We start from the raw sequence: 14,987 nt of genomic DNA on the forward strand, positions 1-14,987 counted from the left end.
TTATTGCATTTCTTTAATTTCATCAAAGCAATGAAACAAACTGTAATTCATTCATATTGTAGTGATGGTCTCAGACACGCGCTGAGCTTGCTGTCGGTCTGGCAGCGCAAGGAATTGTGGGTTACCCATTCTTTTGCCAGTCTGACTGGAATTGGATTTAAGTTTGGGTTTTCGTCAACGTGTTTTGTTGTCTGACTGTTGAACATTTGTTGGCATTTATGATTTTGTCCTGTTATGTTTGAATTCTTCCTGCACCTGGAGTGAGAATGAGGGAGAGACTGATCAGGACCCCCTCTCGTTGTGTCATTGAGGGATGTCAAAATAAAAGCTCAGATGTTCATTATGAGGCTATTCTGCTTTTGTCAGATAGTTTGACACCGCAAAGTCTCACCAACTTGTCATGAGGCCAAAAATGTAGCTTATATGACACGAGGACACGCAGCAGGAGAAATAATCGTTTATTCGACACATTCTCCATGTGTTACTTTCAGGGTACGACTTTTATAAGCTGTTTCAATTAATGCGGCTCCAGGAACATTTGGTTTTTATTGTATTGGTCCAAAGTGGCTCTTTCAACACTTTGGGTTGCCGACCCCTGGTTTAGGGTTTATTGAGTAAAAAACACAGCTATTCTTAAACATTGACACAACTGGATATATTTCATTTAAGTGAAATAGTTAAAAACAAACAAAAAACAAAACAAAAACAAAGGCAGACAAAATCAAATCTGAATCAGTGTTCTTAAATCTTATTTGTCTGAGAATTGCAGTTATAATTTAAAATGAGCCAATTGCAAATATCTTCAGTTTCTGTGATTATTTAGGGTCATTTTACACAAACACAGAGAGAAGTCCCTCACACAGAACCACAGAAGCAGCAGAGTTATGACTTACCTGTAGTTCTCAGAGAAACCTTGCAGTCCTGAATCACAAGAGCTCAGGCGTCTCCACCTGCAGCTGCAACAGACTGGTGCATAATCAGCACTGAACCTGAAACAGACACACTCACACAGAGCATGGCTAGAGGGGCCGGGAACTTTCTTCAGTTTAGATTCTTGTGCCAGCTGCAGGGGTAAGAACACGTTTGACAGCAGAACTTGTGCTGTTGAAGTAAATCTACACAGAAGTTAAAGCCTGATCTGAGAAGTAAAAAAAGCTCCATCGTGCCACCAAAAGGTACTAACTCTGCAGGGTTAGCTTGTTTTCTGTTATTTTGAAAGGGTAAATGATGGAAATAAAGCCTAACTTTTTTTTTACATGTTAAAAGAACATCTTATCTGCAAACTGATGCCATTAGAAGATTTTTTAGTCTTTCCTTGGCTTCTTTATGCACAATAATAGAACATTTTACCTGGGTTCCCCAGACTTTCGATCCAGACTGTATCAGAAGGTAATGAAGGTTACAGACAAAGACAGTGAGTCCACAGCTGCTAATGAAAATGATCAGAGGTGTTTGTGAGTGATGCTGACGCTTCAGGTTCCTCTTGTTGAAATAGGACCTTCTATGTTCAGACAAAAAAAGCCATATTTAAACAAAATCAAGCCACTCAAAAAGAATGTTCGACAGCATTAAATGGAGACAACGACTCAAGATCAGTTCCTGAAGTGTTTCACACAAAAGTCAAATGATCAGAACTGACCAAGTGTTAGATTATAAAAACTGCCATCAGAACAAACAATAAACACATTTCCACAAGTCCCAAAGAGATTCCTAATCCAACTCTGATCATCTTTCGATCTGTTGTAAAAGCAATTCCTGTCTTCTTTTAAGTATGCTTAGGCTGTTTTTTTAGCCAAAATCTTAAAAGCTTTGTCATTTTCTAGAATATAGTTCTGCAGAGCAGCAGGAGTTCATTAGAAACTCACCTCTGAGTTTTGGGCGGGACTGATCGCGGAGTAAACCTGCCCCTTCCCATCATCCATCTGTTTTGATTGCATAAGAGAACTGGACTGAGCGGGTGTGACGTCACCCACGGAAAATAAATCCACAACATTTTTCTGCGTCATGGAGGCAGATGAGGTTAGTAAGCAGTCATTCGTCCAAGTCGGTCTGAGCCAACATTTCTATTTATACTACTGTTGCCAATCAGGAGTCAGCTTGCTGGGAGACCACACCCCTTCCACTGAAAGCGAGCTCAAGAGAATCGCTGAATATTCAAGGCGGGGCCAGCAGGCACCACATGCTTTCACTGAGGCATCTGATTGGTCAGTTTAGAAGTTGAACAACTAGCAATTAAAACAACTTTTCATGAAAAAAAATAAGATTATCAAGAAGATGTTAAGAAAGAGGTATCAGATCAAGAAGGATTATTCTGACAAATACAATGATTGCGTAATTACTGTGTATTTCTCTACTGAAGTGTATGGAATTTTAGTTAGTGTCTTGGACCCAACAGGTACTTCCTGTTTGGAATGCGAGTGGGGAGGGGTCACATATACAGTCAATGGTTTATATGGTCTCCTGCTAGCTAACAGCCCCTAACAACCTCAAGCTACAACAAAAATGGCGAACAATGTCAGAGTTATCCAGCCGAGGAGTTATGATCCAGATTCTAGCTCGGACGAGGAGAATGAAGACGTACATGGATCATTTGTCTGTAAGTGGAGGCATCAGAACTGAGCCTGCGGCCTGCTACTGGTGGTGACTGAACATCACACTTACAAGCTTTCCCCATCAGCATTTTTGTCTGCCTCTGATTCCTAATGATTTGAATACAGAAACAACAAGAAATGCAAATTTAAACGTATAATTTTTTTAATATGTTTTCCTTCATCAGAGAAGAACATGATAAAAGTTCTTCAAACAGTTTTCCTCAGAGTGGGTCTTGAAAGACAAAAGATGTTATAAAAACAGAAATACAATTGTAACTTTTACATATTCTGTTGCCCCAAAGAGGTGTTTTAAAAATGAAAAGAATATAAACTGCAGACATGAAACCTTTTATTTGTTAGCTAAGAAAAGAACATGCCCAACACATTTTCTTCTCTAATCATACAGTCAAAAAGTGCAGGTCAGATAGTTATCTGCTATAGAATGAAAATAAGAGACACCCGCATATGTATGATTGAATACATATATATACACATTTATATAAAACAACCAACGTAAACATGTATCTTAACACATGCACAGCATAAATGAAGGCAGACAGTTCCTTCAGACTCCGTTCAGGTCCAGTATGGATCCAGTAGTTTGGGATTCCTGAAACCAGCTGCAGCGGCACTTTGAAGATTCAGCAACATGTCTGTTCCTGAAGTCTGGAGGTCTGCTGAACTTCCCCTTCTCTGGTCCACTTAATGTTTGAGTCTGAAAGAAACATGAGCAGAAATGTGCTCTGGATCCAGTCACCTGAAAAACGGTTTGCAAAGAAAAGAGAAAAGCAGACTGTTTATCTTTCTTGTCTGAATGCTGAAAATCCCTCCAGTCAAACAGCGTGCACGAGCAGAGAAAAGAGAAGAGACTTTGTAGATTTGAGCTGCAGTCTTTCTGTAAGATGTTGTTTTAGAACATGTTCGTTGCTACAAACTCTTTATTCCAGCATCCCTGGTTCTGTTTTTCTTCTCTGTTTTACCGTTTGTCATAAAGATTTTATCAGGAACCGTAAATACTGTTTTTTTATCTTCTAAATCAGGCTTGACATCATGAGGTTTTACCAGCAGTGAGAAGCTGCTCAGGAGTTTCTTAGAGTTTCAGTGTTTTTCTGATGCAGTCTGATGTGTTACTGTAACTTCAGACAAGCCTTCCCTTGAGGCCAATAACGTTCATCTCATCTTACTAAAGTTGAAGGCAAAGTAGAATAAATACCATCCCCCTATAGTATTAAAGCCAAACGTGTAGAGAAAGGTGCTGCTCACCTCACTGCTTAACTCCGAAATACACCGATGACAAAGGAGCAGATGCCCTGCAGTGACCTCCAGCAGTACTGTCGGGACATTCTCTTTGCGGTGCTCTCCCCTGGCGGTGCTGTTGCCTTGGTGTTGGTTATCTGTGTGGGCTTCACTCTTGGCCTTGCTCGGATGGCTTTCCTCTGGGAGTGCCTTGCAGGAGTGGGTCTGGAAGGGGCAGCGGGCTGCTTTGCTGGTCGTACTGCTGGCTTCTGAGGGGCCTCTTGCTGTGGCTGGTGGGAGGAGGACGATGAGAAAACCATCTGAGAATCATCAGATGCCTTTCTACACATGAAGGGTTTAAACTGTCTTTGCCCCTGGCAGGCGTTTTGGAGCTTCCTCAGATACCACATAATCTGAACGAAGTAGTGGCGAGGTCTTTTGTTGTAAGCGCTGCAGGTGTGAGGTTTCCCCACAAACTCACACCAGTAGAAGCGCTCAGAGCTCCTGCAGGAAAGCCTCAGCCTGGTGTTTTCTCCTTGGCCTGTAATGATCATGGTGCATTTATCCTTCCCCTTGGTGTTAAAGCTGATGGGCTTCTCCCAGATGTTGTGTGCCCTGCTGCCGTCTCTCTGAGACTGAGCTGGCCAGACGCAGCAGGCGAGCAGCAGCAGCGCGGCGGCCTGGACCCACATGCTGTCAGCGGAAGAGTTGGACTGCTGGAACTGAGGGTGCTGTCTGCATTTATTTGCTGGGAAGACAGAGAGCTAATTTAGGCAACAATAAAGGAGTGAATGTCTGAAAGGGTGGAGGAGGAACACACCACAGTAATCCTGCCTTCTTCAGACGTCTCCATCTGAAACCAATAGAAACCACCTGCTATAAAAAAGTTCTTCTGGAGTTCTTCTCCAGGAGACATTCCTGAGCAGCTCACTCATTTCAATCCACACACAGAACACTTTGGGCTACCACTAAATGATTCAAAACAACAGCAATTTGTGTTTTTAAATCATCTTTTGATATAGAACCTAAACTGTAGAAAAAGCCTACACTCTTTTTGATAGTTTTTAAGGAAGCAGTGCAGTCTCCTGAGTCTGCAGCAGCCGGCCTTCCCTGCAGACTCCAACGCCCCCTCTGCTGCAGAGAGATCTGCAGCAACAGCAGTGCTAATTATGAGACAGGCACAAATGCTTGTAATGAAAGAACTGAAGGAACATTTGAGAACATGAAACAGCTTCTGTGAAATCTGACAAAACTCAGGAAAACTCTGTGATCCAAAAAGCAGCAGCCAGACTGTAATCTGGTGCCTACAGAAGAAACCATTTAGTAAGGGTGTAACGATGAATCGATTCATTGATTTCTACGATCCAAACAGATCCATCTGCCTGAGGCAGAACTGAACCCTCCAATACCATTTAAAAAAAGCTTCAAAATGATAATCAAATTGATGTTGGGAGATTCTATTTGGATTGAGACATGGTAGATTTATTTTACTAAAACGTAAAAACGACCAATCACAGCAGACGACACAAAAACTGATCAACCATCATTGCAGTCCAATGAATCTTTTAGATCCTTTTCGGGTCTCTGGTTTGTTTACAGAAAAACAAAGAAACTAAAAACAGACATATTTCAGCTTTCTTAACTGTTTCATAATGAGGTTTTTAGTAAGTGAAGGATTTTCCTCTTGGATTTCGCTCCAATTAAAGAAGGTACATGAGTAAATAGATGGCTAGAACCGTTCTTTTCTGAAGGCCTTTTATTTTGGTTGACTTGAGAGAGTGTCTGTATGAGTTTCCGTCATTGCTGAAAAGGGTTCTGCGTGTGGTTTTGCTGGCAGCGCTGCTGGTGCCCGAGACAAACCTCAAAGCAAAGCTTATAGAAGATAATCATCTCTTTTTAAAATAGCTGGTCAGTATGGAACCCACAGAGTCATGGCCCACAGCACCACATTGGAATGTGAATTATTGTGTTCAATTTCAGCAAAATGTTGTTTTTCAGGGACGACTTTCTGTTCCTGCTTTTCTTTGTGTAATGACTTCTACACGTTCTGCTGTTACCCTTTGAAGGACATTACAAATACACTCTCATCTGTGTATCTATCATGAAATCTATTGTTTTATCACTAAAATCAAGCTTTACAAGAATGAAGGTCCAGCTAAGAACACAACAGGCACACACTTTTACACTTTCAGAGTTTATTCACATTGTTTACAGTCTTCACAGCCTGTCCTCAGACACTCTCAGTGCCCAACCTCCAACCATCACATGTGGAAACAGCCATCAATGTATCGTCCTTCCTTCAGGGTTGAGAAACACGCACTTACCCATGCATCCTTTCCAAAGAGGGTCACCAGACGGCAGCAAAGAACGCTGCTGATAGTGTAAGTGAGCGCATGAGTTTGAAACAAAAGTCCATCATAACAACTCAGGCTTCAGAGCGAAATAGAAAAAGGTTTTCCAAGTCAAAGATGACAAAAATCCTTCAGAGTTTATGTTAAGACATCATAACAAGTTCAGTTTAACAATTTCAATCTTTCAAACAAAGTTGGTAGCAGCAGAATCACATGAGTTTTGTGTAACCCTGCTGAAGCTTTAATGACTCTTTTGTCATTTGACAAAACAAATGTTGCTAAATTTTCTTTTGACACATTCTTTCTTATTTCGTTTTTAACACATATGTCAGTTTTTTTCTCACAACTAAGAAGTCAGTTAGAGAAATTTGATAAGAATCACCGAATTGAAATGATTCTGTCAACATAAACGGATTCTGAGTGTTGTGATGGACAGGTTGTTTTCAGTGTGCACTGACAACAGAGCATGCTTTACCAGCATGACTCCTAACAGTAGTTCATGGATAATGTGTGTTTTCTCGTCATTTCTCTACATATAGCAGCTGAAACTCTAACCTGTAAACATGAAGGCGAGGCGGGCAGAAGGAGGCAGGTGCCCAAAATAGGAAAAGACAGATTTCAGCATAATTCATCCTTATCAAGCAAGAATAGAAAAGAAAACAAAGCTCTTGAGGACATGCACTTGTTTCATGGTTTTAAAACTACAAATAGTTACAAAAACATCTGAAAATAAGCAAGAGCATCAATGATGGACCTCTATGAACAATTTTGGCTTGAGAGTTAAGTCTCCAATTTATAACTACTTTGACTGCAAAGAAGAACTCACTAAAATCGATCATGTATTCACACTGGGAAACTAAAACACTTCTAATTTTTCTTTCCTTATTTTTCTTTTTTTTAATCAAACTAAACAAATGATCTATAATATAGTTTTGATTTAACATGAAAAATATAAAGTACTTCCACTATGGTTATGATTGTGATGTGATTTTGTGTTTTTTTTATGTTTGTTTCTTCTGTTATTATGGAAAAAAAAGAAATTAATTTTTTACACATTATCTTTTTTTTAGATGGGAAGGCATCAACTTGATGAAGTTGCACTGAGGAATAATCCATAACAATATTGTCTCATTTTCTGGAAATGCAGTAATTTTCATAGCAGAAACTTCTGAGGTGACAGGTTCTACAGAGTTTAGGGGAAACTGATTCAGTAAAAAACACGATGAATATCATTCATCATGCAGTTCCTGGACAGAAAAAATACCTGCAGTACAGATGGTTTCTTCATCTGAGGAACAAATCTGTAAAATCCAGAGTGAAACGTGACTCTAAAAGGCAACCAGTTGAATGCAGGCGTCTCTAACCAGCAAGAACGAGCTGTTATGGAACATTGTAAACATTTCCTTTCCATGTCCTGCATCATTTCGCTTTGTTGGAGGCTGGAACTCAGCCTCACTCACACTTCAGTTCAAAGGAATGTGCATTTTCAACAGAAGAACACTTATATTCAGTTCCATCACAAGTATTTTTAGACACATTTTTCATTAGCTTGAGCTGAAAATGTAACATCCATTTGAAATAAAGGCAGAAATCAACATCTCCTTGTCATGCTGTGATTTTCAGGAGAACTTCAAGTTGCTTTTTTCCTCAGCAACATAAATCTCTGGTTGAAACTGATGTCAGCCTAAATAAATGTAAACACAGACAAAGAAAATCCTTCACAAGATGCAGAACAAGCCGGGACAGGAGGAGTTTGGTGGTCTGCAGGAGACAAAGGAACCAGAGTCTGAGAAGTTTCAATGAATTCAAAAAATCCCTCCAGGAATTTAAGCTGTTAGAGGTGTTCTTCATCCACTGGGAGAAAAGCTTTTGTTCTTGATGAGACATGTTGAAATGACAGCCCTAAATGACAGAAGAACAGAGCAAACTTAGGTTATGGTCAATTCGATTTTACAAACCAAACCTTGTTTTTTAAATAGAACATTTCTGCTGCGATGTTTTCACGTCCAGTAGGGCTGGGCTACATGAAGGAAATTACATCACATGTAGAAAATGCCTCTTTCAAATCCCAGTTTTCTGCAGTCTTGAGCAATATGTGTTTTTATTAGCTTTACAGATTTCATATTGAACAAAGTTATGGAAATGTTAGATGTGGCAAACTGTGGAGCCATATGCATCTCATTTCTCTTAAATCTAAACGTGTGGACTTGGGTTCTTAGGTTCATCATTTAGATTAAAGTTGCATGAGAAGAATTTGACTCTTTATGTACACAGTTGTCATCATGAGGCAAATAAACTCATTTTTTCCTTACAAAAATGTTAGCTTTATGAAATATGAAGTAATGCAATGTGCATATTATTTCTATTTCTACCTACATCTGTCTGAGGACAAAGGAAAGCTGCCAAACGAACGGCATTCAAACATTGATCTTAAAGCAGCATCACTACAGAACTAGGATCATTACACAACTATGAACTATGGCTGCTATCTAAATGAAAAACAAATATGAAAGCTTACTGTTGTGCATTTTAGTTCCAGTTTTCCAAAGCACTGGGAGGACAGAGAGCAGAGAAACAAACGATTAAGTGAATGATCAGCAGCACTTTGCAGCATGACTACAGCTTTTTAGAGCCAAGTTAATAATCCTTTGCTGGTGAAAAGAGTTTTATTTAGGATGAGCAAACAAGTTGTGTTAATATGAAAGAGAATATTAGTGACTGTTAGTATGTGTCGTGATTCCTGATTTAAACATTGTTTTTCTTCTTGCAATAAAAATAAAGGAGGAAATTGAATGACTGTGTGTTTTTGGACATGACTTTTCCTTTCCCAAAAGTCTCCAAGACGATCTTGTTTTTGTTAGCACATTTAACTGTAATACTGCAACATTCCAAGTAAGCCACATGAAAGGACAAATTCTACGGTCTAGTTTAGCTGTATCTTCTGAGGTGGTAGAACTATATCTATTTCCTGCACTCACAATGTGTGTTTTTAGCTGTGAAGGACAAAAAAGTCATTTCTCTGTTATCATTTCCAGGTAGCAGTGGATGCAGTTGGTTTTCCACAGACAGAATGGGGACTTATAGCAACATTATATTTATATTTATATTTGTTTTCATGTAGGAGAGCTCAGTGAACAAATCTGGGGTAAGATTTGCTGAAAGTCTGCTTCTTAAATCCTGATGTGTCTGAACCGACCAAGAGTCAATGCAAATCAAATGCTTGAGTTTGTAAAAACGTTTAAATCAGCGCAGATCTCGGTGTGGGGGATGCTGCAACTGTGCTACTTTTCTTTTTACTTACTTTTTTCTCTTCTATTTACACCAAACATAAACCCTAAAACGTCCTGATCAGAGGTCTGTAACTTTCAACGCTAAAAGAACCATTTGGTCCAGTTTCTTGTTGACCAAAACACATTGAGAGTCACAAAGTCACACTTCACCTTTCAGAAACATTGTAACAAAATAAACATGTAGCTGATACATATTTACAACTAAAGTGTTATTCTTCTATTACATTGCTTTTGACAGCACATATAAGTTCTTTTTGAAATAAAATACATCCTGTGTCCAGTAGATTCTGAGTAGAAATACTTAATATTCAACTTTACAGCTTAACTTCTGAAGAGACACATGATACAAATATGAGTTTAAAATTCTTCTAGTAATGAATGAATGAATGAATGAATGAATGAGTAATGAACCACTCTGGCAATAGATCCAATGTTTGTTTGCTTCTTGGATGAATATAGCTTCATGTCTCTTGATTTAGTATCATATCAGTTGTCACAAAGCTTAACTATTAACCAAAGAGGCTCACTGGAGGGGTAAAGGAGCCGCATGTGGCTTCAGGGCTTCAGGCTGCAGACTCCTCGTCATGCTGGACAGTGAAATGCTGCAGTTTCACATGGATATGCAGAATACTAGATCGCTCTGGTTTGTTTACAAACTGAGTCACACAGTCAAGCTTAATGCTCTGAAAGCCATGGCCTTAAGCCTTAATGACATCATACGGGGTCATCGGTCACGGTCAACAATGACTTCAATATTCATTTTTACTTTAAAATATGACTAATACAGCTTTTTCAAAACATTGTCACTGAAGTGTTTGTGTGGATTCTTTGAACAATTGAAATTGTTGTTTTTTTCAGAATAACAAGAAATGATGAAGGGCGTATCCTTGCATAGCACTTTCCTACCTTCTTTGAAGGCACAAAGTGCTTTACACTCAGTCACACTCATGCATGCACACACTGATGATCACTGGAGCCAACCTACAACCACCAGAGGTAACGTGGGGTTCAGTGTCTTGCCCAAGAACACTTCAGCACATGGGCGGGGAAGGCGGGAACCGACTCTACTATCTTCTGATCTGAGGTTGAACGTCCTAGCGCTGCACTACAGTGGTGCTTCAACGTCAGGTCAATGTAAGCATGCGATCTGCGGTCCAGCAGGGCACAGCACGACGGTCCGACAGCAGTGAGATTTGAGGGTCTTTTTATTTGGGGTAGTGCCACATCTAGAGCTCCAAAATCTGAACTTTGATAAGGACAACGCATCGTGTCAACCAATGAGAGAGTCAGCTTTGGCCATGTGACATGTTCAATGATGGGATCAGCAGGTGGACTCTGAATCCAACTTGGGGAGAATTGACTGTTCTCCCTCTAAACTTTATGATATATTTTTATTTTCCTCAAGACAATAACAAGAAGTTCCTCTAATTTAATTCTTATTTTTCCCTCCTTACACTTGCAGGACAGAAAGTCCTCAGACTGGGTGACAGAGATGGAAGTCCTGCTGAAAGTGTCCGTCATTCAGATGCAGCTCCTGCAGTGGAGGGTGAAACCTTTTCTGTTTATGCTCATTGTTTTCAACAGCAGATGTCACTAACTCTAAGTTTGGGTAGTAAAGTGACACTAAACCACCTCCCTTTTTGAGACAAACAGAATTTTCTCAGAAATGTTAGAGAGAGTTTTTAGAACAAGCCATGTGTTTAAAAAAGGTGAGCAGCAGTTAGCTTCTCTGCTCTAAAGCATACACAGACATGCTAATGTGATCGTCACCATTTTGCTTTCTCGTGCATGAAAGCACTAAAACAAGCTGTGAAGAGGTCAGAAGGTTAGAATTTTAGATCACAGGATGAGAGAACTGACAGCAGCTATGATGAGCGCAGTTGTGAGTCCAGCAGAGTTAGATAATCAGGTTGGCGGTCTGGTTCTCAGTCTTCCAGTACCTGTCAGGCGCCAAAACAAGAACCTGCTGTTTGTCACCAGTCGATGTGCCTCGGAGGAGCCGAGGCCCGTGGGAACCTGTTCATGGTGTCATAGGTGGGGATGCTACCAGCACAGGGTAAAACAAAACAAAGGGTAAAACATTAACCTCTGCGGAGGAACATTTCTGCTGAGAGATTATTTATTAAACTGCACTTCCACTCTCCTCACTTCTGTGGCAAAGCAGAGGCGGTTGAGCGGCTCATCAGGCAGCAAGCAAAACATTTCTGTCAACCTCTGAGAGTTTAAAGGTTTCACTGGAGTTTCTTTCTGCTGGAATGTAACTGAATATTACATGTGGCTTCCTGTCAAAATGGTTTCAGAACTCACTCACTAATGAGCTTTTAAAACCTATTTTATAAAAAAGCTGTTTTGCACTAAGCCACATGTGCAGAAGATATGTGTGGAAGTCCAGATTCAGCGGTAAGCACCCTTTGGCTGAGCTGTTGTGCTTTCTGCCTGTTGCAGCAGGTCACTCCCGTCCAAATGCAACTTAAAATATAAGACATGCAATTAGATGTTTGGTTAAGTTTGGCAGAAAAACAAAGTAGCATCTTTTTCTGCATCACACCAAAGCAAAACATGCTTGCCTCTCTTTGAACAAAATGATCAGGTGTACATTCATCGGACTTTGGCTGACTCTAAATGGAAGGAAACAGGAAAGGTATTCATTCCAGAGAGCATGCAGAGCTATGCAGGTAATTATGTGACAAAACATCCAAGCGTAAATAATACACACACGAGCGAGAATAATACACACACGAGCGAGAATAATACACACACGAGCTAGAATAATACACACACGAGCGAGAATAATACACACACGAGCGAGAATAATACACACACGAGCGAGAATAATACACACACGAGCTAGAATCACACACACACAAGTTTAACTCACACACACAAGTTTAATTCACACACATGTAAAACTGAATGTGAAGTTGCAGGAAAAAGAGTAACATGTAAGAAAAATGTGCACTTGTGGAATATAATGTGAGAACTTGCTTGACAAAAACCTTAACTTGTGTGTAAAAATGTTTCATGTGAAGAAAATTCACACACGCAAGATTTAACTTGAGGTTGTGGGGAAAAACACAACTTGTAAGACTGTTGAAAAAATCTTTACTTGTAGCTTCAGTTTTCTTCTGTAGAAGAGTTTCACACAAATGCTTTTTGAGTTACAGCGTGTTTTTGACTTTTGACACACCCCCATGCGGTAAACTTGTGCCAAAACTAATTTGCAGGGAGGAGGGGTCAGGCAGGGGGAGCTCTCCTCGGAAATCGGCCAATCAGAGGACGGGGATCAGGGGGGCTATTTTTCTTCTACAGAAGAAAACTGAAGCTACAAGTAAAGATTTTTTCAACAGTCTTACAAGTTGTGTTTTTCCCCACAACCTCAAGTTAAATCTTGCGTGTGTGTGAATTTTCTTCACATGTAACATTTTTACACACAAGTTAAGGTTTTTGTCAAGCAAGTTCTCACATTATATTCCACAAGTGCACATTTTTCTTACATGTTACTCTTTTTCCTGCAACTTCACATTCAGTTTTACATGTGTGTGTGAATTAAACTTGTGTGTGTGTGATTCTAGCTCGTGTGTGTGTGATTCTAGCTCGTGTGTGTATTATTTACGCTTGGATGTTTTGTCACATAATTATCTTCATACAGAGCCAGTGGGGGGGTAGATCAGAATCTACACATCAACAGAGCTATGAGAGAAAATCAAGTCAAGGCAGCAGTAACAGCTCAAGCACAAACTGTTTTTCTGCCACAGCTGATCCTTTCTTCTGTCAAACTAACAGCAGCATATCGACTGGAAGCTAAATGTTGTCTAAAATATGCTGCATGTCCATATTTGTGATCATGCATAAATATACATTAATGTAGCATGCATATGTAGGGAGCTATCTCGTCATTTTAATGCTAATACTTTTCTCATTATTGTCTTTTTGTGCTCTGGTTCCATAGACAAACATATTCCAAGTACAGCCCAGTTAACAATGAAAAGGTTTTTATCACTTAGATTGTACTGAGAGCATTATTATTATCATAAAGTCTGATATGTGCATCAAAGATGGATTTCATGCACTTAGATGTAATAATCATTCTCCTACACTTTACATTTGGACCATAACATAAAGTAAATAATGTCCTTCACTGTGAAATATCATGGAATAATTCAGGCATCAAAGTCATTTTGACAGATTATGCTCCACGTATGAGAGTGAAAGACACATCACGTCTATCAGCCTGACATTTGCTTGGCAGAGTTTCCTCCACTCACAGTTTGTTAAACAGATTCATTTTGATTATTTAATTCCAGAAAAGGTTCAAACAGTCTAACAGGCTGCAGGGAAGCCAAAGGCTGTTATGTTTGTCTAATCTATACAGAGAAGATGCAGAGACGATGATACTATCAGAAAGTTATTGTTAGAAAAACACTTTTTGGATTGAAACTCTGGAATAACATTATCAAACTGCTGCTTCTGTTTGTTGACGGGTTTTGTGTGCAGTAAATCAGAACTCCTGCGTCCCGCCCTGAGCTGTGCAGGCCCCACAAACAATCCCACTGCCCTGAACCATGCATCCACCACCACATGCAGTCAGCAGGAGCATGCAGATTACCTCGTCATCACAACCTTTGGAATTCCTCGTGAGATTTCACTATGATAACCATTATTACCCATTTCCATACTGAAAACAAATGTTGTGAACAAACAAATGATGATAAATGAGAGACATGGCATGCTCTTCTTTTGAAAATCCTCCAGAATGTTAGTAGATAAACATGTCCTATAATATTTATGTCTTTATTTATAAATTCCTTTACACAGAACAGGTAAACTTAAAAAGTAATGATAGCAAGAGCCCTTCATGAAAGGTAAGGGACACTTTTAGAAAGTATCACACAAGCCTCACCTCCACCCACAATGACCAACTGAAGCTTAAACACCGAGCAGCACCAAGAATTCAGTAAACAATTCTATGTACAAGAGAGACTGATGGAAGCTGAAGGCAGGAAAGATGTCTTACTTTTTCATGGCAATTGTTTCAGTGCTATAAAGACACAAACACATAAAAGACATACAGAGAAACAGCAACATAAACCATCATGAGATGAAGAAATGCATCTGAATATCACATGTAATCCAGCACAGATTACCAGAAAAAATCTGATAATCTACCGTGGAATAAACAGCAACTGACATGAATCAAGAGGAAACGTGAGGAGAAAACATGAGTGGACAGACGCACCATTGTTTCTTTGTAAAGTGCCAAGTGCTTGACAAAGAAAAGTGAAGAAATGAAGTAAAGAAAATGGTAATGGAAATAGTACAAATGGTTATCACAAAGTAAAATGCCAAGTCCCAGAAATAGAAGAGCTACAGGAAAGAGAAAAGGGACAGAACATAGGATTTATGCACACAAAAGTAACTTCTATGTATCATTTATTAGGACACAAATGTAAAAGTTGCATAGAAGAAAAAACACACTATCACATAAATACAAAATTACTTATTACAACACAGTATTTGTT

The 14,987-nt window shown here is 39.5% G+C and overlaps 2 protein-coding genes across 11 annotated transcripts in view; both read right to left on the reverse strand.

Annotated features, from left to right (window-relative positions):
* Window positions 1-2,758: 2,758 nt before the first annotated feature.
* On the reverse strand, window positions 2,759-4,569 carry fgfbp2a (fibroblast growth factor binding protein 2a). 2 transcript variants are annotated; one of them, XM_024270754.2, is made up of 2 exons: window positions 3,855-4,569; window positions 2,759-3,306 (listed from the first exon to the last, which is right to left on the reverse strand). In XM_024270754.2, exon 1 carries the CDS (start codon window positions 4,517-4,519, stop codon window positions 3,863-3,865), a length of 657 nt encoding a protein of 218 aa, XP_024126522.1. In that variant the 5' UTR covers window positions 4,520-4,569; the 3' UTR covers window positions 2,759-3,306; window positions 3,855-3,862. The 2 variants fall into 2 exon arrangements, with proteins under 2 accessions (XP_024126522.1, XP_024126521.1); XM_024270753.2 differs by having other exon boundaries at window positions 2,759-3,348.
* A 1,436-nt stretch (window positions 4,570-6,005) lies between these two features.
* Window positions 6,006-14,987, reverse strand: part of prom1a (prominin 1a) — an 87,135-nt gene continuing 78,153 nt past the window's right edge. For 4 of the 9 annotated variants that reach the window (XM_024269373.2, XM_024269372.2, XM_024269371.2 and 1 more), the window contains 5 exons: window positions 14,483-14,506; window positions 14,075-14,143; window positions 11,409-11,511; window positions 8,697-8,729; window positions 6,006-8,080 (listed from right to left, as the gene is read on the reverse strand). In XM_024269373.2, the coding sequence (XP_024125141.1) occupies window positions 11,442-11,511; window positions 14,075-14,143; window positions 14,483-14,506 (163 nt within the window). In that variant the 3' untranslated portion in view covers window positions 6,006-8,080; window positions 8,697-8,729; window positions 11,409-11,441. Of the gene's footprint in view, window positions 8,081-8,696; window positions 8,730-11,408; window positions 11,512-14,074; window positions 14,833-14,987 lie in introns of those variants that run through there. The other 5 variants (XM_024269375.2, XM_024269376.2, XM_024269377.2 and 2 more) reach the window with 5 other exon arrangements.

This window comes from Oryzias melastigma, linkage group LG2, assembly GCF_002922805.2.
Source record: "Oryzias melastigma strain HK-1 linkage group LG2, ASM292280v2, whole genome shotgun sequence".
NCBI classification, from domain to species: Eukaryota; Metazoa; Chordata; class Actinopteri; order Beloniformes; family Adrianichthyidae; genus Oryzias; species Oryzias melastigma.

Excerpts from the sequence above, each read along its gene's own strand:
- fgfbp2a (XM_024270754.2), bottom strand. The coding sequence starts at position 4,519 with ATGTGGGTCCAGGCCGCCGCGCTGCTGCTGCTCGCCTGCTGCGTCTGG.